General features: G+C 43.2%; 1 protein-coding gene across 14 annotated transcripts in view; it reads right to left on the bottom strand.

The window, feature by feature from the left end:
• ARPP21 (cAMP regulated phosphoprotein 21) overlaps window positions 1–25,981 on the bottom strand; it is a 177,744-nt gene that overhangs the window by 115,786 nt on the left and 35,977 nt on the right. For 6 of the 14 annotated variants that reach the window (XM_038760104.1, XM_038760106.1, XM_038760111.1 and 3 more), the window contains exons 1-4: window positions 7,488–7,744; window positions 5,616–5,785; window positions 4,583–4,624; window positions 3,649–3,738 (exon numbers count right to left, since the gene is read on the bottom strand). In XM_038760104.1, the coding sequence (XP_038616032.1) occupies window positions 3,649–3,738; window positions 4,583–4,624; window positions 5,616–5,747 (264 nt within the window). In that variant the 5' untranslated portion in view covers window positions 5,748–5,785; window positions 7,488–7,744. The other 8 variants (XM_038760093.1, XM_038760085.1, XM_038760098.1 and 5 more) reach the window with 4 other exon arrangements.

Genomic DNA, 25,981 nt, shown 5'->3' with positions numbered 1-25,981 from the left:
ACCCTGACAAACAGGTAGCGCACAAGTGAAAATACAGACACATATGCCTCTTTACACATTTTAGAGCTTAAAATTTCCACAAAAAATCTATTTGGGAACAACTACAGTTGTGATTTCTCCACCTTGGATATTGGCTCACAGTAAAAGGAACATTTTAAAATAATGAAACTAAGGAGCAATGCTTATTACAAATTATTACTGAGGGTTTTAAAAACACAGTTATATTAGTCAATCTCCACCTCATTGCAATGCATAGCTTCAATAAATAAAAGGCCTTTGGCAAAAGAGGATATTATTATATTATCAAAAATGAATATGTTCTGAAAGTGTTGGTTTCCACAGAAGGATTAATTATTTTTCTTTTTTCTACTAGAAATCCAAAGACAGAGGCTTCTTTTCAATCAGTGTTTGTTGTGAAATTGGTCTTTCAATGGCCTTGGAATTCACTCTTATGTCTTTCTTTTGACGAGAAAAAGCCAGGATGTAATGGCTGAGATACACTAACAATATTCAGTTAATGGTGGTTTTGGCATTAAAAATGCCTGCACTTCTAATAAGTATTTTCATTGTTTTGAAGAAGAATGATGGAACAAGGCCCCATTTTTCATTTGAGGAAGAATCCATGTTGGGCACAAAATGATGTCCTCCTCCCTGATAGTTTATGTGTCTTTTATATGGAAGATGCTACTTTAGAGGAACATTTTTCACAACTGATAACTTCAAAAGGTCATTAAGCAAGGAAGAAAAAAAAATTTAGACCTGTGGTGTCCTCAGTGTTGAGCTAGGCATCCTGTCAGTAGCACTTGTCTCACCTGTTACTGGGTTTGGTTTTCTTGAGGTTTTTTTATATATTGTTGACTCGGGTCCAACCTAGATTATTATAATCACTTTATAAATTCAGCCTGAGTCATGGCAAAAACCCAACAAAATAGAGAAATTGGTGTTAACGTTTCATTTCTAGGATAGGAATTCTGATGCAAGGTGCCTGGACTGGAGAATAACTCTTGCCATGAAGTTAAACAATGGCACAAAAGACTGGATATGACAACACAGGATAGGACAGAAGTCAATTATTTGGGCAAATCTCTACCTGAGGCTGAACTCCTAATGGTCGTGATTGTCCCTAGAGAATGGAAATATCAGTGGTTCATGCAGAATTGAATTGAGTTAGGTTATGGGAGCTATTAACCACATGGGCTGGAACATAAAAGCTTTAAATTGGAAAGCTGCCTTGGCTGGATTGGAGGATGATTTCCTTTTACTTGAAGTGAAAAGCAGCAGAAACTCTGATTGTTCAAAAAGGTGCCGGGAGCAAATATGTTTGTTCCCTTAAAAGATTCTTCTGAAGGAATTCAGATGTTCTAGCGCAGTCATTGCTTCTTCAAAAAAGTAGAAAATAGAATAACCCAGACTAGAGTCAGTATCTTAATCTGAATATTCGGGAGGTAATTAGATGCAACTCTTAATGAGGTGGAAAAAGACTGAAAGACATTGTCTACAAACAGACACATAGACAGAAAACTGTATACTCACATATACTCTAAACAGAATGTATACAGCTATAGGGAAAGTGTGGCATTGAAAAAACACACAAAAGGGCTGTAGATTTGGTAAAAACAATCTATTATGTTTTAATATTTCTTTTTATTGACTTGCTCAATAATAAAATACAATGTTAATGAGTACATTGATACAGGATAAGTATACCCAATAACAATAAAAGAAAATTTTAAGCTGCAATAGTACACGGAGAGGTCAATAGAAGAATGTATAAGCAAAATTCCTTTTAATTAAGGACAAACTCAGCGATCGACTCAGTGTCTGAGATCAAGTACTATAGGTAGCAAGAGTTTTCCCACACAGGAAAATGAAGGCAGATTTCCATAGCTTATAAACAAGAACATCAGGATGGCAGTACAATCCATACTCTGTAGAATTCTGGCAATGTACTGTACAGTCTCAGGTTATCGATTTTCTTGGTTTTGTAAACTCTGTGATAGCTAATGAAGACTTGGCACAGAACCTCACCAGGCTGCTTCTCTCCCCTCTCGAAGACTAGGAATGTTTCTTTTTTCCCCTTCGATCGTTCCACCCCTCAGCTGCTGCAAGCTCTGGGTAGGGGGTGTGTTCGGGGGGTGGGGCGGGGGGGGGGATAGAGGGAACTGACAGATTTATTCTGGATCAACTAGTTCTGAACCATTAGGAACAAAAGGACCACCTGTAGTTTAATCTTTCTGCTGCTCATTAGAAGAAGGAAACAGACCTTAGGGTCCAGGATGGGCCACAGTACTACAAACGATCATTCAAATAATATAGGCAGGAATTTTTCCTTGGAACTTGGTCACACAGGGTTAAGGAGCCATTAGACCACTGTCCATATGTATGGAAAAATATATGGGCATTATAGATAGTGCAGTACATTATAAGCCATCATTCAGTGGTTATTAATACAAGTGATGATATTCATTTAGCCTCCTTTTCGGTCTCCATTATAAACAGAAAGCACAAATAAAAGGCTGAACAAAAGCCACACATTCTTATAGGCTAAGTAAAATTAAGCTAATGGTTTGAAAACATATTAATTACAACTAAAAGATAAACCAGCCACTTTCCTTTCTGGGCCAGGTTAAGTTACTGAGCTTGGGAAAAGCCACCTCATCAACCAAATCTCTAAGGACTTTTTTTATGTTTTTGGTCGTTAACTACTGCTCTGTGAGTCTTGGAGGCCAGGAGGAGAACTTAAGGTGTTTTGACAGAAAAAGAGTGAAATACTTTTAGGCGAAGGGGATTTTAAACTTTCCTCTACCTGGACTGCAAAAAATCTTTCCTGGTTTCTCTCTCTCTCTGGCTGGCCTCAACTCTGATAAAATGAAGGAAACTTCAGTCAGCAATAGCAGCATCATTCAAGGATAGTTTTCAACCTGCATCTAACAGGCAATCAAAAAAGATGATGAGTTTATTGACAGTGAAGTTTGGGCAGTACAATAGCCAGAACTGGACTCTATTTTCTCTAATTTCCATGATTTGGGGGAAGAAAAACTAAGAGGAGACAATGGGCGTACCTATAATTGACCACCAGCATAGATTCACTCAAACCCATGATTTGTGGAATTAGAAAATCTGTTCCTATAAGTCCCCCAAGGGATTTCGCCTCATTACAACCGATCTGCACTACCTTTCTCTTAAGATCCACAGTTGGTGGGGCAATGCATATGGAGAACCATTTCCTATGAGCTAGAAACCAGAAAGTACCTGGGGCTCTATCTGGGACAGTCGTAGCAAGGAAGAAATTGAGAGAGAGAGAGAGAATGAGGGAGAGAGCAAGAGAGAGAGACAGAGAGCGTGCCTTTGAGAAACAAAAAGCACTGTTGTGCTTACTTTTAATTTTAATTTTAATCTAAAGTCTTTGAATTCCTTCCCATCTGTTGATTTCTCAGAGGGTCTGGAAAAAAGGAAACGTAATATACTCTGTAACATACTGAACACTGTTCAGCCAATACGGATCAGAGATCTTCACTGTCACGGTGATGAGGTTCTGCCCCCGCCCGCCCCCCGCAAACAGGGCTGAAAACCCAATTACATAGCGCTGTCATGCAAGCCAAGGTGGTCCCGGACCATGCAGCTCTAGAACAAGGAGTGTGGACATACCTGATCTTGAAGCCCCTCTGTTCCTGGCCGAGAGGATGATTCTTCACAGACTGCGAGACTCCGGGTCAGTTTGCCCTTTCCCGCTCCTGACTGAAAACAGTAGAAACAAAAACAAAAACCAAGAGAAGTCCTCTGATTACCAGTCTTCACGTGTGCACCGCCCACTGAAGGCAGGTTTTTCAAACCCAGGAATAAAATTGCTCACAGAGGGAAGAATGTACTTTCATATCATCATGTACACCTCTGTGTCTGAAGATGTATATGTGCAAGCATGTGTGTGTATGCAAGTGTGTGTGTGCATGTGCATGCGTGCATGTGTGTGTGTGTGTGTGTGTGTGTGTGTGTGTGGTGTGCCCAGGCATGGAGAAACTCAAGAAACTCTGCTAGCCAGCTTGCCTCAGAAGACATACATTCCTTTGACTGAAATTTAAGAAAGCACACAGCAAAAGGAGAATGAATCCTCTTTCTTTCAAGGAAAGAACCTTGATCCACCCCCAGTTTCTGAAATGAGGGGCTCACAGAGAAAACCACAGAAATTTCCCCAAAATACCATATGCCATGTCAACTTACCCCAGTGTTATCATCCACACTATTTGCAAACCAAGAACCACCCCGAGTTTATATCTCTGCTCACAAACAGACTCACAGACAAGCAAATATTGTTGGATATTTTTCCCCAAATCCCTTGATTACTGCATTGACTAAATGTGTGTGTGTAGTAGGGGGGAATCCAGTTTTCTAAGCAACAAAATGGAGGAGACTGAAGGATTGGTATAGGAGGTTGTAAGCAGAGAACCTGGATGGTGTACTGCGCCATTTCAAAATAAAACAAGAAAGAACGAAAACCAGCCCCTGCCTCAACAGACAACCACTCTGAAGTGGATTCTTTTTCCTTTTTCATTAACTCTGGGGTCATCTCAGAGTTTCCCCTTACCTTAGATTTCCTTCTCTGTTGGTTCTGAGCATCCAGCTGTTTCTGTGTGCAGAAAACCCACAAAAGAGTTGTCACTTTAGGATTGTCAGAAAAACAGAATTACCAGCTCATCTGTACATTCTCGATCTCAAAACACCAGCAGTCCCTGACCTGCTGCTTAGAGTGGGTATGGGGGCTGTCATGTGGGAGGTCAGGGAGATAAGATGCCAATCCCGGTCTGTCTCATCTTCCTCACCTCCCACACCACCCCCACCTGCCCTAACCAGGTCCAGGAAAACAGAGAACCTGAGCAAGAGCCTATGATCATATTGGATGTTTCCCTGTTTATCAGAAATAGAGCTTTTCTTGACACAAGGAATTTGTGAACAGAACCCAGAGGTAGCACTCCCCAAACCTCTTTCACTTCCTTTTTAAATCTGTTTGAAACTAAGACCTGTCATGGAATCGGCACGTCCAGAAGGGGGTTTCCTTTCTCCATGGGGAAGGTTGGGTTTCTGGTGATGTTGCATATGACAAGAAAGAAGGACCACTCAGCTAAGTCCCAGCTCATGTCTAAGGGGGCACAGCTCAGATTTAGGGTGGCACGAGCCAAGCCTTCCAGATTTCCTCTGGGTCTTCGGCAGCCCCATTTGGAAGCTTTGTCACCTGGAAGTCACCTGGGAAATAAGGTCTTTCCTCGGTTCCTTCTTGGCCTTTGAGACCATAAAAAAGAACCCATGCTGCAGGGCGGCTTGGAAATGGGGTAGTTATACTTGACTGGCTCCTCCGAAATTTGTGAGCCCTTGAGATCATGGCTAAGTTGGATTACAAAAAGAGGGGTAATAAAGAGTCAAGATCTGAGATCATGACAGTGGAAGAGGTAATAAACAGCTAAGGTCAAGGAAATGAAAATTCAGGGATTGCTTAAACTTTGGCTCCTTGAGGTGAAAGTGGAAAATTCCCCCCAGATGGGGAGAGGTGAAGGAAAGTGATTCTGGGAAAAGGGAAACTAAGGATGGAATAAAGGGATGGACGGCAGTATTTCCTCTCTTACCTGCAATTCCAGCCTCTCCTCTTCATCCAAGCATTCCGACTTATTGATGATGCCATTCTCTGGGAGTGTTGTGTCCCGCTCGCTTCCAGCTTCTTCCCCTGTTCCCGGGGTCAGCTCACCTTGTTCGGACATTGTCCCAGACGGAAATTACAACGACCAGGCCGGGCAGTCTGGAAGGTTAAAATATCAGAAAACAGAAATGCAGAGGGGCTTTTTATTGATCCGCTTGACTGAGTCACTCCATTCCCCTTCATAATAGCCCGATGCAATTTTCGGCAGCGGAAGAGAGACCGTCTCTCTCAAATCAGATGCCGGGAAGAACAGCATAGGACAAATGAGGAAGAAGTTTCTTCTGGAGTGGGCGCCTGACCGGAGAGGTGGGAAACCAAATTTAGAATGAAGACGTCCAAGCTCTGCCCACTGACAGACTCGCCCCCGCCCCACCCCCATCACAGACAAGCCGGAGATGAAGATGAGGAGAACAGTGGGGAGCTGGGGAGGAGAGGAGGGTCTCCAACCTAAATCAGATGACCCGAACGGAGGATGGGCTTCTGCTGCCAGGTCAGGGAGAGCTACAGGTCTGCACCACCCTTATTCTAGTTGCTCAGGAAAGAATATTGCAGTCTCCGGTCACCATCCTCGCCTTAGGTGTGGAGACCGCAATATTCTCGACAGTGGGAAAGAAATCAATTGTCCAGGTAATAATTCAATAGAAATAAGAACTCTAAATTTGGCAATAAAGCTTTCAGGGTCAACGTTCCCAGGCAATCAAAGTGACAGCTCCATTATTAAAATCATAAGCCTTGTCCCAAACTCCGTGTCAGTCTCAGACCCCCTGAAATCTTGCTGGAAGCTTTTGGCAGGCGGCTCTAATGAAGATATCTTCACTGCGCTAAATTACTTTGGGAACAATGGACTGCTCTATTTGGCTTCTCCAAGCTAAATCCTGTTATTAAATCTCATCCTCCAACCCTCTCTCCCCTAACATCTTGGACACCTCCCCTCTGGGTAAATGTGTCTGGTGAATAATTTTGCCTGTTTCCCCATTGGTGATTTTTCTCAAAGAGGGCTGGGAAGAGATATGACTGCAGGGAGAAAGGTGGGGGGGGGGGGGGGGGGGCGGTATTTCTGGGAGATTTCAAAGTAATTCCCAGTTTCCTTGCCAGTGGAGCAAGAAGGAAAATTACTATTTGACAAACCCAGTGTTTTGCTGGATTCCCTTGGCCGTGTTTCGTTAATGATTTTAAATTCGGCTACTTTATTTGTGACTGGAAAGAGGAAGGATGGAAGAGCCTTTCAAAATCCAGCAGTCAGATGTCCCAGTTTTACCAAGCCATCCTATGCCGGCATAGGCTGACTGGGCAAAGGATTGTGGGCATTTAGAAACAAAATGTGCTTTTCCGAAGGACTGTGGTCTTTCAGGTGGGAGCCAACCACAGTGTGCTCTAACACTGTTCTCAGCTTTCCCAGGGACCCAGTGTGTGCTGTGGTAAAAAAAAAAGTTCAATTTTCTATCGCCCATCAGCTTGCTTCTCACTCTAGTGACTTGGGACTCCTGGTCAACTATTTGATTCAGAGCATTTCATCCAAAAGTAGTTGCGTCCACTTGGGCACAAATGGGACATGTTTGTTGTGGCAAGGGCAACCTTAGTCCTAACTCTCCCTAGGTACACACACACACACACACACACACACACACACACACACACCACACACACACACATACACACACACACACCCCTGCCTGTCTACATTTTATGGACACGAGAATGAACAGACTCAAGGACGCATACACACCCATGCAGTCACCAATGTGAAAGGAAACAACCAGTCAGTAGGCTACTGATAGCCATACCCACACAAGCCATTTACCGTGAGTGTGGATTTTCTGCTGTAGCTCTCGGTGTCTTTTCAGCTCCTTCTGTCGCTCTTCACGGGTAAAATCCACACAACCGATCAAAGACGAGAGTCCCATGTCCCCATTAACAGTTCAGAATACCAGTCTCCATGCTGTTCTTTTAGATGGTGTGACGGGTCATCATCAACCTGGAGAGAGATGAAAAGTAAATAATAATTGTAATCATCATGGCAGGGTTAAGGATAGAATAAATAGGACCAGATTTCGAACACTAATGACCGGCTTCCAGCAAATCACTTTCACAGCTTGATTCGGTTCCACCCGTCTCAAAACTGCCTGCTTCTTCTCTAATGAAGGCTACAGGCGGCTGTTCAAAGTCATAACAGCTCCTACGCAAAGAGCTAAAATTAACAATTGCATTATGCACCGAAGATTACTCACTTCAATTTTTAACCTTTTTTAGGGAATACGCGCATTTGGCATTAAAAATATATATATACACACATATATATATAAACATATATCTATATATAAGCTTGCATGTTTGCTTTGATATGAATCAATATCATTTAGGGACACATTCCTTGCCTCTATTTAAGAAGATCCTCGGGCCCCAATGAAGGACTGATGGGCTGGGTTCTAGAGGAGCTTCTGTGATCGCTTGGAAGAAAAGTTCCCTGAGTGAAACACGTTTTAAGGTGTCAGTTTAATGAGGCTGATCTGCACAAAAGTGCAAATGGAAAAAAAAATGAACAGCAGCTGTCACAGAAAACTTTACATAAGAGGCGGATGACAAAGATCTCTCCCTCTGCCTCAGCGGTGGAGGGAGAGCCAAACTCTGAGGATTCAGATTACTCAAGTCATCCAGACAACTCACTCATCAGGGCTATTCCTGCCAGCTCGGCATTTTGTTTGATAGCAATGGGACACGGTGAGAGGGAGGAGACGGGGTTCGGGTGGCAAACAACCAGTGATCTAACGCCGGCTCTCGTTTTCACAACTCCTACAAGAACCATGGCAGAGACGGCTGGCAGACAAACACTGAGAAAAGGCAAACCAAGCCTTCTTCGATAACACCCATCTGGTGTACCGGGTCCGAATTGCTACTCCCTTACACCTGCTGCACCGTACATGCTGACGCATTAACTAACTGCAACTAATAACCCTTCTTGATTCTCACCGACGCAAGAGACTGCAGCAAGGATTTGCCCTTTTTGAAATCCTCACTGCCCCAAATTTCACAGGCGTCCATTCCTGGGACAGCCAGACCTTCTGAATTGCGGACCCTTTTGCAATTCCCAAGGAAACCCGCAGGCTGAAATTCCAACATCATGCTTGGCCTAAACGGTTACATAATGTGAATAGAACCAAAAATTTTTCTTCCGTTTATGGAGAATCACCTCTCTGGAAAGGAAGGAGGGAGTTTACTTCATGTGGTGACTGATAACAGAAACAAACCCCACTAGTTGCCTGGGAATATGAATCTGCCCTCTCTGTCCCCTTGCAGAAAGAAAATACAATTGGAACATTCACAGAGGAAGGCCAAGAAATCATATTATGACTGAAGAAATGGCAAGAGATTTTGTTCCAGGTCCTAAATTTAGCCTTTCGACCACTCCTCTGGCCTCTGCCGGTTGGGCCTTCTGGGACTTCACGAAGGCCCCGGAGGACTTGGGTGGGATTCAGCATATCCCCACTAACTAACTAGAGAAATCCGCCTAGAATTGGGAGAGCCGTCTCAGAGGGTACTGGAATAGTGCAGGCTGGAGCAAGATTTTTGTTGTTTTCCCAATAAACTGTGAAATGCAAATGTAAATTTGAATTTGAAGGCAGGTAAGTGATGCAGTAGGGACACCATGAGAGATTGCCAGCTATAAACCCTGTTCATCAAAGTGGAGAAAAAAGAACAAATCTCTACAGGACACTTACTTTCAGCTTCAACCTGGGGTTGGACCAGAGTTTTCAAATGAATAGCAAATTAGTGAAATGCCTTCTCCTTGAACTGAAGGATTTTATGCATGATCAGCAATCAATCAATCATATTTATTGAGAGCTTACTGTGTGCAGGACACTGTGCTAAGAGCTTGGGAGAGTATAAGTGCTTGGGAGAGTACAGCAATGCAGAAAACTCATTCTTTCCCATGTCTGAATCACAAAGACATCATCTCCCAAGACCTATATAAGAACATGAGCATATGGATATGAGAAGAACAGGCCATATGGATGACAAATATTTTTATAGTTGGCTATAATTATTCCCTCTTCTGGGAACACAACGCGAGCAGGTTGACCGCACTCCAGCCTCTCTCTGTCCTTTGCCAAATCCAACTTCCCCCTACCACTGACTCTTCCTGTCTTCATCGGCTTAATATCTGTGGAATTGGTTAAGCGTTTACAACATGCCAATTACTGTACTAAACACTGGGATTAATGTAATATAACTAGATCAGGCACAATCTCTGTCCCATATGGGGTTCACAGTCTAAGGAGGATGGAGAGCCGGTATTTCAATTCCCATTTTATGGATGAGCAAGTTAAAGTCTCACTGATTAAACAGATGACAATTTCAACATGCTGCCCCCAAAACATTTAGCCTGAGTGCACACGCATACACACACACAAAAGCACGCACACACACACATGCTCACTCACTCACTCACTGACTCACTCATACCCTGGAGATCTTTAACCAGTCACTGGTAAAAGCAAGATCTGTCACTCTCACACACACACACACACACACACACACACACACACACATTCTCACTCTCACCCTGGAGAATTTTAACCAGTCACTGGAAAAATTGAGGTCTGCCTCTCTCTCTCTTTCTCTCTCTCTTTCTCTCTCTCTCTCTCTCTCTCTCTCTCTCTCACACACACACACACACACACGCACGCACACTAATCCCATAACGAAGAGATTCTTAACATGCATGTGTAGGCACCTACAAATAGAGTTCGATGATCACCCTATCAACATTTTGGTGTTGAGGATGGATTTATTCCATCTTTTATTTCAAGGGATAGCTCTTGCCGAAGGAAGTACTTGCTTCCCCCCAAATAAGCTGGAGAGATTACTCAAACATGCCAGGGGTTGGCTACTGTCAGGAAAATGATTGAGTAAAACTCTCCCCATATTGCAGAATATTTTTTGGGTGCCTTCCCAAATGGATGGCTTGTTTACTGATGAAAATTCAGGCTGCTGCAGCTACAGAGAGAAAACTGCTTCAGAGCAATCCTGGCTCTGCCATTTGCCTGTTGTGTGACCTTGGGCAAGTCATTTAACTCCCCTGTGACCCAGTTACCTCATCTGTAAAATGGGGATGAAGATGGGGAGTGCTTTGTGGGACAGGAACTGTGTCCAAACTGATTAGTTTGTATCAACTCCAGCGTTTAGTACAGTGCCTGGCACATAAGAAGTGCTTAATGGATACTATAAAAAAACAAGTGGCAGGGGAGGGGGAAAGGCAACAGAATTCTGCCTCATGGGTTGCTGTCCAGCACAATCTAACCTCTGTTGGTCATGTTGGGTAGGGACCGTCTTTATATGTTGCCAACTTGTACTGCCCAAGTGCTTAGTACAGTGCTCTGCACACAGTAAGTGCTCAATAAATATGATTGAATGAATGAATGAATGAATGCTGGGTATAACAAGGGTGGGGGTGGGGGGGGAGAGGAAAAATACGACCTACTTCTCCTATTTCAGAGGACACTGGCCATCCGGGAATTGGGAAATACAGCTCTGAGCCCACCTAGTAATGATAATAAAATCTGCAGTATTTGTCCAGTGCTTACTATGTGCCAAGCCCTGTGCTAAGTGCTGAAGTAGATGCGAGGCACAGGCACAGTCCTTTTCCACCATGTAAAGGGAAGGAGAACAAGGTTTGAGTCTCCATTTTGCACATGAGGAAACTGAGGGCCAGAGATGTTAAATGACAAACCCAAGACCCCACAGCAGGTAAGTGGAGGAGCCAGATTAGAACCCAGGTCCTTCTGACTTCCAGGCTCCTGGTCTTTCCACTAGGCCTTGCTGCTTCTCACCTGGAACAGAAATCTCAGTGGAAGGATTATGGAACGTCCTTTAATAATAATAACTATAGTATTTGTTAAGTACTTACTATTTGCTAAGCACTGTTCTAAGTGCTGGGGTAGATACAAGGTAATCAGGTTGCTCCTCGTGGGGCTCACACTTTTAATCCCCATTTTACAGATGAGGTAACTGAGGCACAGAGAAGTTAAGTGACTTGCTCAAGGCCAAACAGCAGACAACTGGCAGAGGCGGGGTAAGAAGCCATCTCCTTTGAATCTGAAGTCCGTGCTCTTTCCACCAAGCCACACTGCTTCTCTGAGTCAGTTGACAGAATTTTGTGATGTTAACAGTGAGCCAGTCACTATTTCCCAGGTTCAACTGAAATTGGAAAGCAATGCTGCCTATTGGATAGAACAAAGGCCTTGGAGTCAGAAGGACCTGGGTTCTAATCCCGGCTCCACCACTCGTCTGCTGTGTAACCTCAGGCAAGTCACTTCACTTCTCTGGGACTCAGTTACCTCATCTGTAAAATGGGGATTAAGACTGTCAGCCCCATGTGGGACTATGTTCAACCTGAATAATTTGCATCTACCCCAGCACTTAGTACAGTGCCTGGCACTTAGTAAGCATTTAACAAATACCATTAAAAAATAGTGATGGAAAGATGCTTGCCCATGCTTGCATGTGAAGTAAGTGAGCTGAGAAACCGGAGGTATCTCCTTTCCATGAAGTTTTCATTTATTTTTAAGTCTGCCTCAGCCCCCAGTGTGCTGATTAGGTTGCAACTTGTACCAGTGTGGGTGGCAGGCAATGTTGAAGCTGAATTTTACTCAGAAATAGAAGCTTTAATAGGCTGGCCCCGCGGCTGGTAACCATCAAGAAAGTTTCAACTTATCATATAAACCAATGAACAATTTTACCAAGGAATGAATAAATCTAGGTGGCTGGGAGGGGAAACTTTCTGTTGAGAGAAGAATTGGGAATGAACTTTCTTCTCAAAAACTATGGATATCAGTCAGACCTAGCCATGGTCTGAAATATGTGGAGATATTTAAAAGCTGGGAAATAGCCAATTCCCCAAAAGAAACAATCAGTTAATCACATTTACTGAGTGCTTACTGCCTGCAGAGCACTATGCTAATATGCAGTAATGTACAATACAACAGAGTTGGTAGAAACATTCTCTGCTCACAACGAACTCACAATCTAGAAGATGCTAGACTGTAAGCTTGGACAAGGAATGTGTCTGTTATATTGTACTCTCCAAAGTGCTTAGTACAGAGCACTACACATGGTAAGAGCTCAACAAATATGATCGATTGATACTTCTAAGCAAAGTACACTGGGAAATAAGAAGCTATAAACCAAAATCATGCATCTCACCTTCCCAATCATTCCCTTGCCAGGAATGGCTCCTGACAGATAAATGGCTGTGTTCACAAATGCTGAACAATAATAAAAATTGTGATATGTGTTAAGCATTTAAGAATTGCCAAGCTCTGTACTAAGCACTGGAGTAGATAGAAGCTAATCGGACCATACCCAGCCCCTGTCCCCGACAAGGATGACAGTCTAGGGGTGAGAGAGAACAGATATTGAATCCCCACTTTACTGGTGAGGAAACTGAGGCACAGACTTGTCCAAGGTGACTTGGCTGCAGAATGCTATGGAAGCTCACAATGGGCATTTAGCAGAAGGACTTTGTGATACAGTTTCAAAGGACAGTAATAATGACAATATAGCAATAATAATAATAATGGGATTTATTAAACATTACCATGTGCCAAGCACTGTGTTAAGCATTGGGCTTGATACAAGAAGATCTGGTCGGACATGGTTCCTGTCCCACATTGAGCTTTCAATTTAAGAGTTATCAGTATCAATTATCAGTTATCAACAGCATTGACTGAGCCTCTATTGAATACAAAAGAAATGAAGGATTCCTCCCCTCAAGGAGCTTACAATCTTCACCTGTAAAATGGGGTTTTAATATCCGTTCTCCCTTCTACTTCACTATGAGCCCCATTCCCAGACTGAGCCCCTTCCTTCCTCTCTCCCTCGTCCCCCTCTCCATCCCTCACATCTTACCTCCTTCCCTTCCCCACAGCACCTGTATATATGTATATATGTTTGTACATATTTATTACTCTATTTATTTATTTATTTATTTATTTATTTTACTTGTACATATCTATTCTATTTATTTTATTTTGTTAGTATGTTTGGTTTTGTTCTCTGTCTCCCCCTTTTAAACTGTGAGCCCACTGTTGGGTAGGGACTGTCTCTATATGTTGCCAATTTGTACTTCCCAAGCGCTTAGTACAGTGCTCTGCACATAGTAAGTGCTCAATAAATACGATTGATGATGATGATGACGGGGACTGTGTTCAACCTGATTAGCTTGTATCTACCCCAGTACTGGAGCACACAGTCTTAATCCCCATTTTATAGATGAGGTAACATCTTCCAATCAGTCAGAATCTTAGAATTTGTGCAATTCATTCTGAGCTGTACTTTCTAAATGGTGTTAAATAAATCTTCAAGTTTTGAACTCCTGTCTTCCTAAAGCTTTCACCATAGCTCCTCTGGTCTTGTCTTATGCCACTGAGTCGTCTTCGACCCATAGCGACGCCACTGACACATCTCTCCCAGCCTACCTCCATCTGCAATCATTCTGGTAGTGCACCCATGGAGTTTTTTGGTGAAAATACAGAAGTGCTTTACCATTATCTCCTTCCATGCAGTAAACCTCAGTCTTCACCCTTGATTCTCTCCCTTGCTACTGCTGCCCAACACAGGTGAGGTTTGAATTGTAACAGATTGCCTTCCACTCGCTGTCTACTGCCCAAGCTAGGAATGGAAGGGGTACGCCTCTGCCTAACTCTCCCTTCTGTAGTAGAGACTGATAGTGTACTGGGAACTCTCCAGGTGTGAACCTGAGAGGGGCCCTAGCTCCTCATTCATCCTCAAATAAACATATGAAAACACAGCAGGTGGCGAGTCTTGATTCTGTTCATTTACTAACCCGCAAACCTAAGCTCAAACTGCAAAGTGAGAGCAGAATTAGTACTGGAAACCAATCTCCCAGCCCCGGTCTGTCCCCAGCTCTGAAAAATTTCCATTTTTTTTAATGGTATTTGTTAAGTGCCTACTATGTGCCAGACACTGTACTAAGCTGAGGCTGAGATACAAGCTAATGAGGTTGGACACAGTCTCTGTCCCACAGTCTTAATTCCCATTTTACAGATGAGGTAACTGGAGCCTAGAGAAGTGAAGTGACTTTCCCAAGGTCACACAGCAGACAAGTGGTGGAGCTGGGATTAGGACCCATGACCTTCTGAGTCCCAGGCCCGTGCTCTACTAAGCCATGCTGTTAGTTTTATTCTCATTTCTTATTCAAAAACACTAAACATGAGGACTAGTTATAAGCCAATCCCATGAAAGGCACAGAATGAAAATTCCTCCCACTCAGAGCCCATTGCTTTCTGATTAGCGGATCCTGTGTCACTGTGGAAGTAGGGGTTAAGCTAAAACCAGGATGAAGATTCATCAATCAGTGGTATTTATTGAGAGTTTACTGTATATAGAGTACTGTACTAAGCACTTGGGAGATTAAGATATAACACAATTGGCAGACACATTCTCTCCCCTCAGGGAGTTTACTGTTTAGAGGGCGAGACGGATATTAATATAAAGAAGTATTATATAAGTGTTTGGGGGCTGAGAGTGGGATGACTATCAGAGCTTTAATATCTATGTGCCTAGGCATTGCAAAAGGGAGAGGAAATAGGGGAAAAGAGGGCTTAGTTGGGGAAGCTCTCTTGGAGGAGATGTGACTTTAACAAGGCTTTAAAGAGCTAAAGCATCGTGTTTTCTCACTACCAATGCTTTCTATCAAGAGCGGCCCTGTCCCCTAGTACCTTGCAATGAGGAAATGCACAAAGATTTTCTGTCCACACATGGTAATAGATTTATTCTGCAAGTGCAGTGGAGGGAACAAGCCAAGATACATATGTGTGGCAGAATCCATTTGGTTGACAACTATTTTCTTTCCCCTCTGCTGGGCCCATTGATCCTTTCAGTGAGAGGCATCCTGACCTAGTAGAAAGATCACAGGAGCCAGGTTCTAGTCATGACTCCACTACTGGCTTGCTGTGGGACCTTGGGCAAGTTACTTACCTTCCCCGGTCTCAAGTTCCTTACCTGCAAATTGGGATAAAATAGATTGTGAGCACCAAGTGAGACAGGGAGTGTGTCCAAGATGATGACCTTATACTGAAAACAGAGCTTAACAAATGAGTGCTTAACAAATGCCATAATAATTATTTCTCATGCTCCCACTTATTCATCACTTAGATCTTTGCCTTTCAAGGACTCAAACTCATACTTATATAGGCAGAATTTCCTTCAAATTATTCGTATTCTTCTTCTGGTCTTTCCCAGAATTGCGATTTCTCTCCCCCCTCCTCCCCTCACTTTCCTAACTCACCCCCCAAAAACTTCAGAAATAATTAGTGTGTCCTACTGTATAATGCATAGACCTGGGACTCAGGAGGACCTGAGTTCTAATCCTAGCTCTTCCACTTGTCTGCATGTGACCGTGGGCAAGTCAATTAACTTCCCTGTGCCTCAGTTACCTCATCTGTAAAATGGGAATGAGAACTGTGAGCCTCATGTGGGGCACTGATTGGGTCCAACCTGACTGTATCTTCCCCGGCACTTAGAGTGGTGACTGGCACATAGTAGGTGTTTAACAAAATCCCATTAAGGAAGCTTTCCAACAAATGAAGAGCAGAACATTGCCCATTGTCTATTCAAATTGGTCATCTCAAGAGTCACAATAGGAGGAGGGAGATTTTTTCAAGAATCTGTTGTCTAATAACAATAATAATGGTATTTATTAAGCGCTTACTATGTGCAAAGCACTGTTCTAAGCACTGGGGAGGTTACAATCAATCAATCAATCATATTTATTGAGCGCTTACTGTGTGCAGAGCACTGTACTAAGCGCTTGGGAAATACAAGTTGGCAACATATAGAGACAGTCCCTACCCAACAGTGGGCTCACAGTCTAGAAGGGGGTGATCAGGTTGTCCCACGGGGGACTCACAGTCTTAATCCCCATTTTACAGATGAGGGAACTGAGGCACAGAGGAGTGAAGTGACTTGCCCAAAGTCACACAGCTGGCAATTGGCAGAGTCTGGATTTGAACCCATGACCTCTGACTCCAAAGCCCGTGCTCTTTCCACTGAGTCACGTTGCTTCTCTAATACATATGCAGTTTGCAGTAACTGCATGACTGATAAGAGAAGCAGTATGGAGTAGTGGATAGAACATGACCCTGGGAGTCAGAAGGTCACAGGTTCAAGTTTTGGCTCCACCACTTGTCTGCTGCATGACCTTGGGCAAGTCACATCACTTCTCTATGCCTCAGCTACTTCACCTGTAAAATGGGGATTTAGGCTCTGAGCCCCACGTGGGAAAGGGATTATGTTCAACCTGCTTTCCTGTACCAACCCCAACACTTAGTACAGTGTCTGGCACATAGTAATCACTTAACATATGTCATTATTATCATTTTTTATCCTACCCAGCATGGTGCACTATGTACTTTCTGAAGGATGGCATGGCCGTCCAACTACAACTTGGCAAGTGCCCATGTGAAGTAGAAGCTATATGGCAACTGTTAGCAGCAGCATCCAACCCTTTCCTGGAAGCCTTGTAAAAGGAATTTGTGATTATAGTATTATTATAATAACAATAATAATGATAATTGTCATATTTGTTTAATAACTTATTATTTAGATGTAAGATAATCAGGTCCCATATGGGGCTCATGGTCTAAGTAGAGGGAGAACAGGTATTGAATCCCCACTTTACAGTTGAGGAAACTGTGGTACAGAGAAGTTAAGTGACTTGCCAAAAGTCACATGGCAGGATAGTGGTAGAGTAGGGATAGAACACAGCTCCTCTGACTCCCGGGCTCCTGCTCATTTCTTTAGGCCACAGTGCTTGTGATTAAACAAATAACATCTAATAATACCTTGATTTTTAGATGATTTTTCTATACCACATCAGCAAGATATTTGGAGTGCTATAATCTCCATTTTATAGATGAGGAGTCTGTAGCACAGAGAGGTTTAATGATGCAACTAAGGATACAGAGCTGTCACTAGAACTCAGAACCTCTAATACACACACATCCAGGCTCTTCCCACTACGTCGCCTACCTCCTTGATTCTCAGCCCCACAGCACTTATGTACATTTCCAAAATTCATTTAAATTAATGTCTATGTCCCCCTCTAGACTGTAAGCTCCTTGTGGGCATGGAATGTATCTACCAACTCTGTTATATTGTACTCTCTCCAAAGCTTAGTACAGGGCTCTGCACACAGTAAATACTCAACAAATATGATTGATTGAGTGATTGAATGATTGATAAGTCTATAAAACCTAAGATTTTATGGACAAGAATGGTGGTAAGAAACACTGGGAAGTTGAGAGAGGAAGGTGGAGAAGAGGGGAAGAGAGCCCAAGTTTTATTACTCTCCTTCCCTGATTTAATGGACAGAGTACGGGCCTGAGGATCAGAAGGTCATGGGTTCTAATCCTGGCTCTGCCACTTGTCTGCTGTGTGACCCTGGGCGAATCACTTCACTTCTCTGTGCCTGAGTTATCTCACCTGTAAAATGGGGGTTGAGACTGTGAGCCCCATGTGGGACAGGGACTGTGTCCAACCCAATTTGCTTGTATCTACCCCAGCCCTTAGTACAGTGCCTGGCACATAGTAAGCACTTAACAAATACCATAATTATTTGCTATTATTCTCTTTATCCATGCTCTCCTGCATCTCCTTTTCCTGAACTGTACAATTCCCCAACATCCAATATATCTCAATCTCTCTGAAGCAACAAGCAAAATTCCATGTTTCCCTGAAGTGGGTGAGGAGTGGGTGAGGAGCCTTTATTGAGCACTTACTATGTTCAAAGCACTGAACTAAGGGCTTGGGAGCATATAGTATAGCAGAGTTTGTACACACATTCACTGCTCACAAGGAGCTTGCAATCTAGAAGGGGAGACAGACATTAATTTAAATAAATTTTGGAAATATCTGTAAGTGCTGTGGTTACTGTGCTTATCATTATTATTATTAATTATTATCATTATTACAATATAATAGAATTGGCAGGTGCAATCTGCCACAAGGAACCTACAATTTATATGTATATAAATTACATATAGAGGAAATAGTAGATATAAGGACATTTACGTGAGGTCTGTGGGGCTGGTGTTGGTATCAAAATTCATTCAACTGTATTTATTGAGTGCTTACTGTGTGAAGAGCACTGTACTAAGCACTTAATGCTTTGGGGGTACACAGTCAAAGGTGTAGTTGACACAGAGGGGAGGGAGGGTTGGGGAAATGTGAGTTTAGTCAGGGAGGGTCTCTTGAGGAGATGCGATTTTTGGAGAATTTTGAAGGTGAGGAGAATAGTGGTCTGTCGAATATGAAGGGGGAGGGAGTTACAGTCCAGCGGAAAGGCATTGGCAGGGGTCGGTGGCGAGATAGGCAAAATTGAGGTACAGAGAGTCAGTTGATGATACAGGAGCAGAGTTTGATGGGTGGGTTGCAGGAGATCAGTGTCATAAAGTAGGAGGGGGTCAGCAGATCCTAACCTAGAAGCGAGGTTCAAGACTGAAGTCAGAATTCTCCAAAGAACTTAGACTGGGCCCTTTGACACTCCCTGTGGTAGTTCTGTCACACCCATAACTGAAACACAGAAAACGAATGGCCTAGAGGATTCAGCACGGGCCTGGGGGTCGCAAAGACCTGGATTCTAATCCTGGCTCCACCACTTTTCTGCAGTGTGATCTTGGGCAAGTCACGTAATTTCTCTGGGCCTCAGATACCTCATCTGTAAAATGGGGTTTAATACTGTGAGCCCCATGTGGGATAGGGACTGTGTCCAACATGACTAGCTTTTATCTATTCCAAGCACTTAGTACGGTGCCTGTCACATAGTAAGCATTAACAAACACCATTAAAAAAATGCACCAGGCTGGCCTCCATCCCTCTAGACTGTAAGCTCGTTATGGGCAGGAAACATGACTACTAATTCTGTTGTACTGAACTTTCCCAAGCGCTTAGTACAGTGCCCTGCACATAGTATGCCCTCAATAAATACCACTGATCGAATGAGTTGGCAAACGGGGCAGGAGAGCTTAATCCCACTGAGATAATCTTCTCTGACCAAATGTCTCTGAGTTTGCGGTCGGTTTAGAGAAAGAGGGAAGATTCAGAACTCAATAAAACCCAAGGTAAGAGAAACCGTCACATTGTTTTCCACTTAACTGTAATCCTCTTTTCTTGTATATTAGCCAGAGGGCATTGCACTGAAACCGAGATCATTTTTCCTGAAAATAATGCTAGTGTTTTTCTCCAGGTCTTGTACAGAAAATGCACTTAGGGGCATCTGTGTTTCAGTCAGACACTACGGCTAGTGACATTTTCCCTTCCCAAATCATTGTGAGGGTCACTCTCGGTTTATCTCCTTCAATCTGTCTCAATCCCATCTGCTTCGGCTTTTGAAACTACATGAAATTACCTCATAAGGGCTTGCCAACTTTCTTTCTTCGGTACTTAAAGCCCAACTGAGGAAGATCTATTCAAAAGACACACTTCAAAAGGCTGGCAAAATCATGCTTTTATAGTATCCAGACAAATATGCCTAAAGGTAGTAATAATATACGATCATTCTGAAATGCAGAGTAGCTCATTGGAAACCTAACTGGTGCCGACACATTTAATATTTAGACTCTGGTGCCATCAAATGAAGAGGCAAAATTCCAAACTCAGAAGGTGAAGAAATAGGGAAAAAATCGGGGGAAAGGACTCGGATAGAAATTCCCTAGGGTTTTAACTCAGGTAAATTAGTTTTAAAGAGGCAGTCTCCTGGAAAGAGCAGGGGGCTCTGGGTCAGGGGCACCAGATTCTAATCCCATCTCTGCCACTAGCTTGCTGTGTGACCTTGAGTGAGTCACTTAAATTCCCTGGGCCTCAGTTTCCTCATCTCTAAATTGGGGATAAACTACTTGCTCTACTAATCTCTTGGATTTTGAGTCCCATGTGGGGCTCTTATCTAATCATCTTGTAATTACCCCAGGACTTAGTATAGAGCTAGGCACACCATAACTGCTTAATAAATAATTATTAGAACTAATTTGGCTGGGGGGTGGAATCTTAATGATGTGAATCTGATGCCTTTGATAATGGGCTCATTTAAACATAGCCACGTCAAACATGTTCCTGAACAATGCACATCATCTCATGTACCTCACCAAGTTGCGCACTCAACCCAATTGTTTATCTCAATTCCTTTGTGACGCAGTCTCACATAATAGGCAACAATCACTTTACTGGGGAAATATAAATGTCACAGATGCCAGAATATCTCTCTTCCGAATTCAATTTTCCAAAGCTGCACGTAAAGCAAAATTAAGCATCCTTTTTATTTTACTGCCAAAAGAGCAATCCTATAATTTCCCTTCAATTCTTGCACCAGGGATGCCCATAAATGGAGCCTGAGGTTATGCTGAGGCTGAGGCATCTGCTTGAGAAGTTTAACAGGGTTTTATTTTTATTTTATTTTTTGCTAACTAATGGATCATAAACAATCGTAACTAGAAATGGTTCAAACAGAGAAAGAAGAAGAGAAATGATGATCCTAAAGACCAGGAGCATATCATGGCACTAACCAAAGAGGGAATGGTTTCTGAATATGATGTTTAAGGGTTTTAAGATATTCCTTTTTCTTTAAGAAAGAAAACAACCTAAGAGCAATTGCTGTTTTGTTTCCATTTTGGCTTTTTGGGGAATAAATTCTGTTCAAGGATTGAAAGATGCATCTTTGGTTCCTAACAATGCCTGTGAACAAAAGGAACTGCAGTAGCCAAAATACAGATGTGACAGTTAAAAGGAAGGAAGAAGCGGCACTGTGGGGTGGGCAGAGGGAAAGGGTTAAGGGTAATGTGATAAGGAAAGCCAAGGAGCCTGATCAACAGTATTTCAACAGATTCACCTGATAACATTCACAGACAGAAATAGGACCAAAATGCAGGGACTCAAAAGCACGCTTACAAAATATTAACCTCTCTGGGTTCCCTTTAAGGCATTACTGAAGAAATCATGGCTGTGGAAGGGGAGATTTAGGAAGACAAAGGAATTTTTCCTCTGTTCTCAAATGGACTCAACAGGTGGATTGACAGGTGACATAATAATTATAATAATAATAATGGTACTTGTTAAGTATTTATATGTGCCAAGCACTGTACTAAGCACTGGGATAGATTCAAGGTAATTGGGTTGGACACAGTCTCTGTCCCACATAGGGCTCACAGTCTTAATCCCCATTTTACAGATGAGGTAACTGAGGTACAGAGAAGTGAAGTAACTTGCCCAAGGTCACCCAGCAGACAGGTGGCAGAGTCAGGATTAAAACCTACGTCCTCTGACTCCCAAGCGTGAGCTCTTGCGATTAGGCCATGCTGCTTACTATTCAATCACATTGATTGAGTGCTTATGGTGTGCAAAGCACTGTACTAAGTGCTTGCTGTTAAGCGCTTACTACATCAGCAACAGCCCTGGACCATCACCACCACAAGCAGTGTTGTTGTCCAGATGACATTCCCATCACCCAAGTCTCCCTTGGTCCAGGAGAGAGAGTCAGAGGTTCCCTGCCAGATAGAAAGAACAGGAGAGCCCAATCTCTCTAGGAACCCACGCATCCTGAATCACAAGGGACACCTTGAGAAGCTGGAAGCTCTCAGTTCTTGCCCTCTCAAACATTCGTAATTCGCTGACCACCCAAATCAGCTAGAAAACCTTGTGTAGAACACATATTAATTGCTCTGGGACAATTTTGCCATAAAGAATGTGTAGAAGCAAGTCAAGCCGGACCACAGTAAATCAGTCAATCAATGGTGTTTATCGAGAGCACTGTGCTAAAGCACTTGGGAGTGAACAATATAGCAGAGTTGGTAGGAATTTTCCTTTCCACAATGCAGGATTTTGCTTGGTGGGGTCCGGTTGTGTTATACTTAACAGAAGGATACATGGCAGTGAGCCTCCAGTGGCCCCCTGGCTATTTATCCTTAGAGGAAGGATACATGGCGGTGAGACATCTTAGGACTCCCAGAAATAGCCCAGTGGTCAAAGGGTCTACCCTGTTCCTGCATTGGTGCACAATTTGCAAGAGCTCTGGAACCCTGAGGACCTTGGGAACCTCGAATTGAGAAGCTGCGTGGTCTAGTGGACAGAGCCCAGGGCTGCGAGTCAGAGGTCCTGAGTTCTAATCCCCACTCCAACACTTGTTTGTTGTGGGACCTTGGACAAATTACTTCACTTCTCTGTGACTCAGTTACCTCATCTGTCAAATAGAGATTATGAGCCCTATGTGGAACATGGACAGTGTCCAACATGATTAGCTGGCATCTAACCCAGCTGGGTACAATACCTGGAACATAATAAGCACTTAACAAATACCATTACAGAAAAAAATGAATGCAAATTCTAATCCAGCCTCCTTTTAGCTCTCTCAGAGGCAATGACAGTACTGGCCCCAGGCAGAGAGTCTCATTTTTCTCCAACTTGAAAATGGGGGTGGCTAACGGTTATAGTCCAGCCTCTTCTTCACCCTCTCAGAGCTACATATAATACAGACCCCGGCCCAAGAGCCTCAGTTTCCCTCATCTTGAGGATGGGGTTGGCTATAAACAATCTACATGACAGTGGCTTTTTGTGGAGATGGTAGTCTGGCCTTCCAAGATTAATGTTTCCTCATCCCACCTTCCCACCCCTCACCCCTGCCACCTCACATGATGCAGGGACAGCAGTGGGGTTAGGAACCAGCCCCAAACCCGGAAAGAACTAGACATTATCACAGTAGACATGCGGCAGAGCTGGGAATAGAACCCAGATCCTTCTGATTCCCAAGCTTGTGCTCTAACCACTAAGCACGCTACTGCTCATAATCAGATCAGACACAATTCCTGCCCCACATAGGGCTCCCAATTTAAGGGGGAGGTAGAACAGGTATTTAATCCCCAATTAGCAGATGAGGAAAGCGAAGTTCAGAGAAGTTATGAGTTGCTCAAAATCACACAGCAGGAAAAGATAAGAGTTGGGATTAGAACCTGGGTCTTCTGACTCTCAGCCCTGTGTGATTTCCACTAGGCCTCTGGTAGACTCCACCAGAAAAGAGAGAAGTGATGTTTGGGAAGAAGAAAATTGCATTCTGTGGATGGAAACCACAAACCCTTAAGAGCTGAAAACACCACTTGTGAAAATGGCTTCATAAGACTGCTTCTCACATGCAACTTCACCTGCTGTGTGACAATATGCTTTTTTAGGCACAAACAAGTCCAATTACTGCCTCAATGGTCAAAGAATGTTTGGATGATTTAAATCATCAAGTGATAGTGAGAAACTACAGTTCCATCATCTTCAGCTTCCTCAGTTTCCTGCCCTTGTGCAACTGACTTTTGGGCTTTCAATTTCTAAGCAGAACTTTGGGGTCCAGAGGTAAGTTTATAGATAGAAACAAAGGGCTTTTTGGGGGGCTGCGTTGCGGGGGAGGATTATTTGTAATTTATTTATTTATATTAATGTCTGTCTCCCCTTCTAGACTGTAAACTCATTGTGGGCAGAAAATGTGTCCATTTATTGTTACATTGTACTCTCTCAAGCACTTAGTACAGAGCTCTGTGCACATTAAGCACTCAACAAATACGATTGAATGAATGAATGAATGAATGAATGAATGAATGAGAGAGTGGGTACAGAAAGACAGTCAAGTCTCACTGTAGTAGACCTTGGGAAGCAACCTGCCCTAGTGGAAAGAGCATGGATTAGGGAGTCAGAGGACCTGGGTTCTAATCCCAGCTCTGCTGCCTGCCTGTCATGTGATGTTGGGCATGAATTAATCACTGAATTAATGGTATTTAATTCATTCGTTCAATTGTATTTATTGAGTGCTTACTGTGTGCAGAGCAGTGTACTAAGCTCTTGGGAAGTACAAGTCGGCAACATATAGAGATGGTCCCTACCCAACAACAGGCTCACAGTCTATTTAATGAGAGCTTACAGTGTGCAGAGAGCACTGTAATAATAAGTGCTCGGGAAGGTACAGTATAGTAGATTTGGCATCAGTTTCCTCTTCTGTAAAATGGGAAAAAATGAGGAGATAGAAAAACCGTAAATGACTGTTCTCCCTCTTTTTTAGGCAGTGAGCTCCCTGTGAGCCCTCTGTCTGAATCTGATCTGTTCTGAAGCTTCATTGCCTAGTGGATAGAGCACAGGCCTGTGAGTCAAAAGGACCTGGGTTCTAATCCCTGCTCTGCCACTCGTCTGCTGTGTGCCCTTGGGCAAGTCACTTGACTCCTCTGTGCCTCAGCTACCTCATTTGCAAAATGGGAATTCAATTTAAGGGGAATGTGGGACCTGATCATCTCATGTCTATCCCACTGCTTCGTACAGTGATTGACACATAGTAAGCACTTAAATACCACAAACAATAATTACAATGATAATAACAGTGAAAATAATGATAATCCATCACTCAAGCAATGGTATCTATTGAGCATTTACCTTGTGCAGAGCACTGTACTAAGGGCTTGGGAGAGTACAATCCCCTTGATAGACCTGATCCCCTGCTCTCAAGGAGTTTCCAGCCTAATGGTCTTAGTGATGTTTAGAACTGGTTTTAGTGACACTTGGAAACAATCAATGTCAGTGTTTTTTATTCAGTGCTTACTACATGCAGATCACTGTACTAAGTGCTTAGAAGAGCATAAAACAACAGAATTAGCAGAAACATTCCCTGCCCACAATGAGCTTAGAGTCTAGAGGAACAAATGAGGCTTTTTTTAGGAGCCAGCTAAATGGAAACATTCTGAGCATCTGAACTGGGCCTAGAGGTGGGAGTGGAGAGAGGGGAGCTGTCCTGGAAGAGGAAGGATAATAATAATAATTGTGGCATTTGTTAAGTGCTTACTATGTGCCAGGTACTGTATTAAGCACAGGGATGGCAATGAGCAAATCAGGTTGGACACAGTCCCTGTCCCACATGGGGCTCACAGTCTCAATCCCCATTTGACAGATGATGTAACTGAGGCACAGAGAAGTGAAGTGATATGCCCAAGGTCCCACAGCAAACAAGTGGCAGAGCTGGGATTAGAAGCCTTGACCTCCTGACCTCCAGGCCCGTGCTCTAGCAACTACTCCATGCTGGGATGAGAACTGAGCGGAGAATCAGGGGGAAGTGATGGATTAATATTTAAGAAAAACACATTACCAACTTGATGGCTTTTAGCTGTCTATATTCACATCTTACTTAGATTGTGAGCCCCACATAGGACAGGGACTGTGTCCACCCTGACAAACTTGTATCAATCTCAAAACTAAGAACAGCACTTGGCA

This window comes from Tachyglossus aculeatus, chromosome 2, assembly GCF_015852505.1.
Source record: "Tachyglossus aculeatus isolate mTacAcu1 chromosome 2, mTacAcu1.pri, whole genome shotgun sequence".
In the NCBI taxonomy this organism is placed as follows: domain Eukaryota; kingdom Metazoa; phylum Chordata; class Mammalia; order Monotremata; family Tachyglossidae; genus Tachyglossus; species Tachyglossus aculeatus.
Note: the sequence above shows the minus strand (reverse complement) of the source record. Positions and strands in the feature narration are given on the sequence as shown.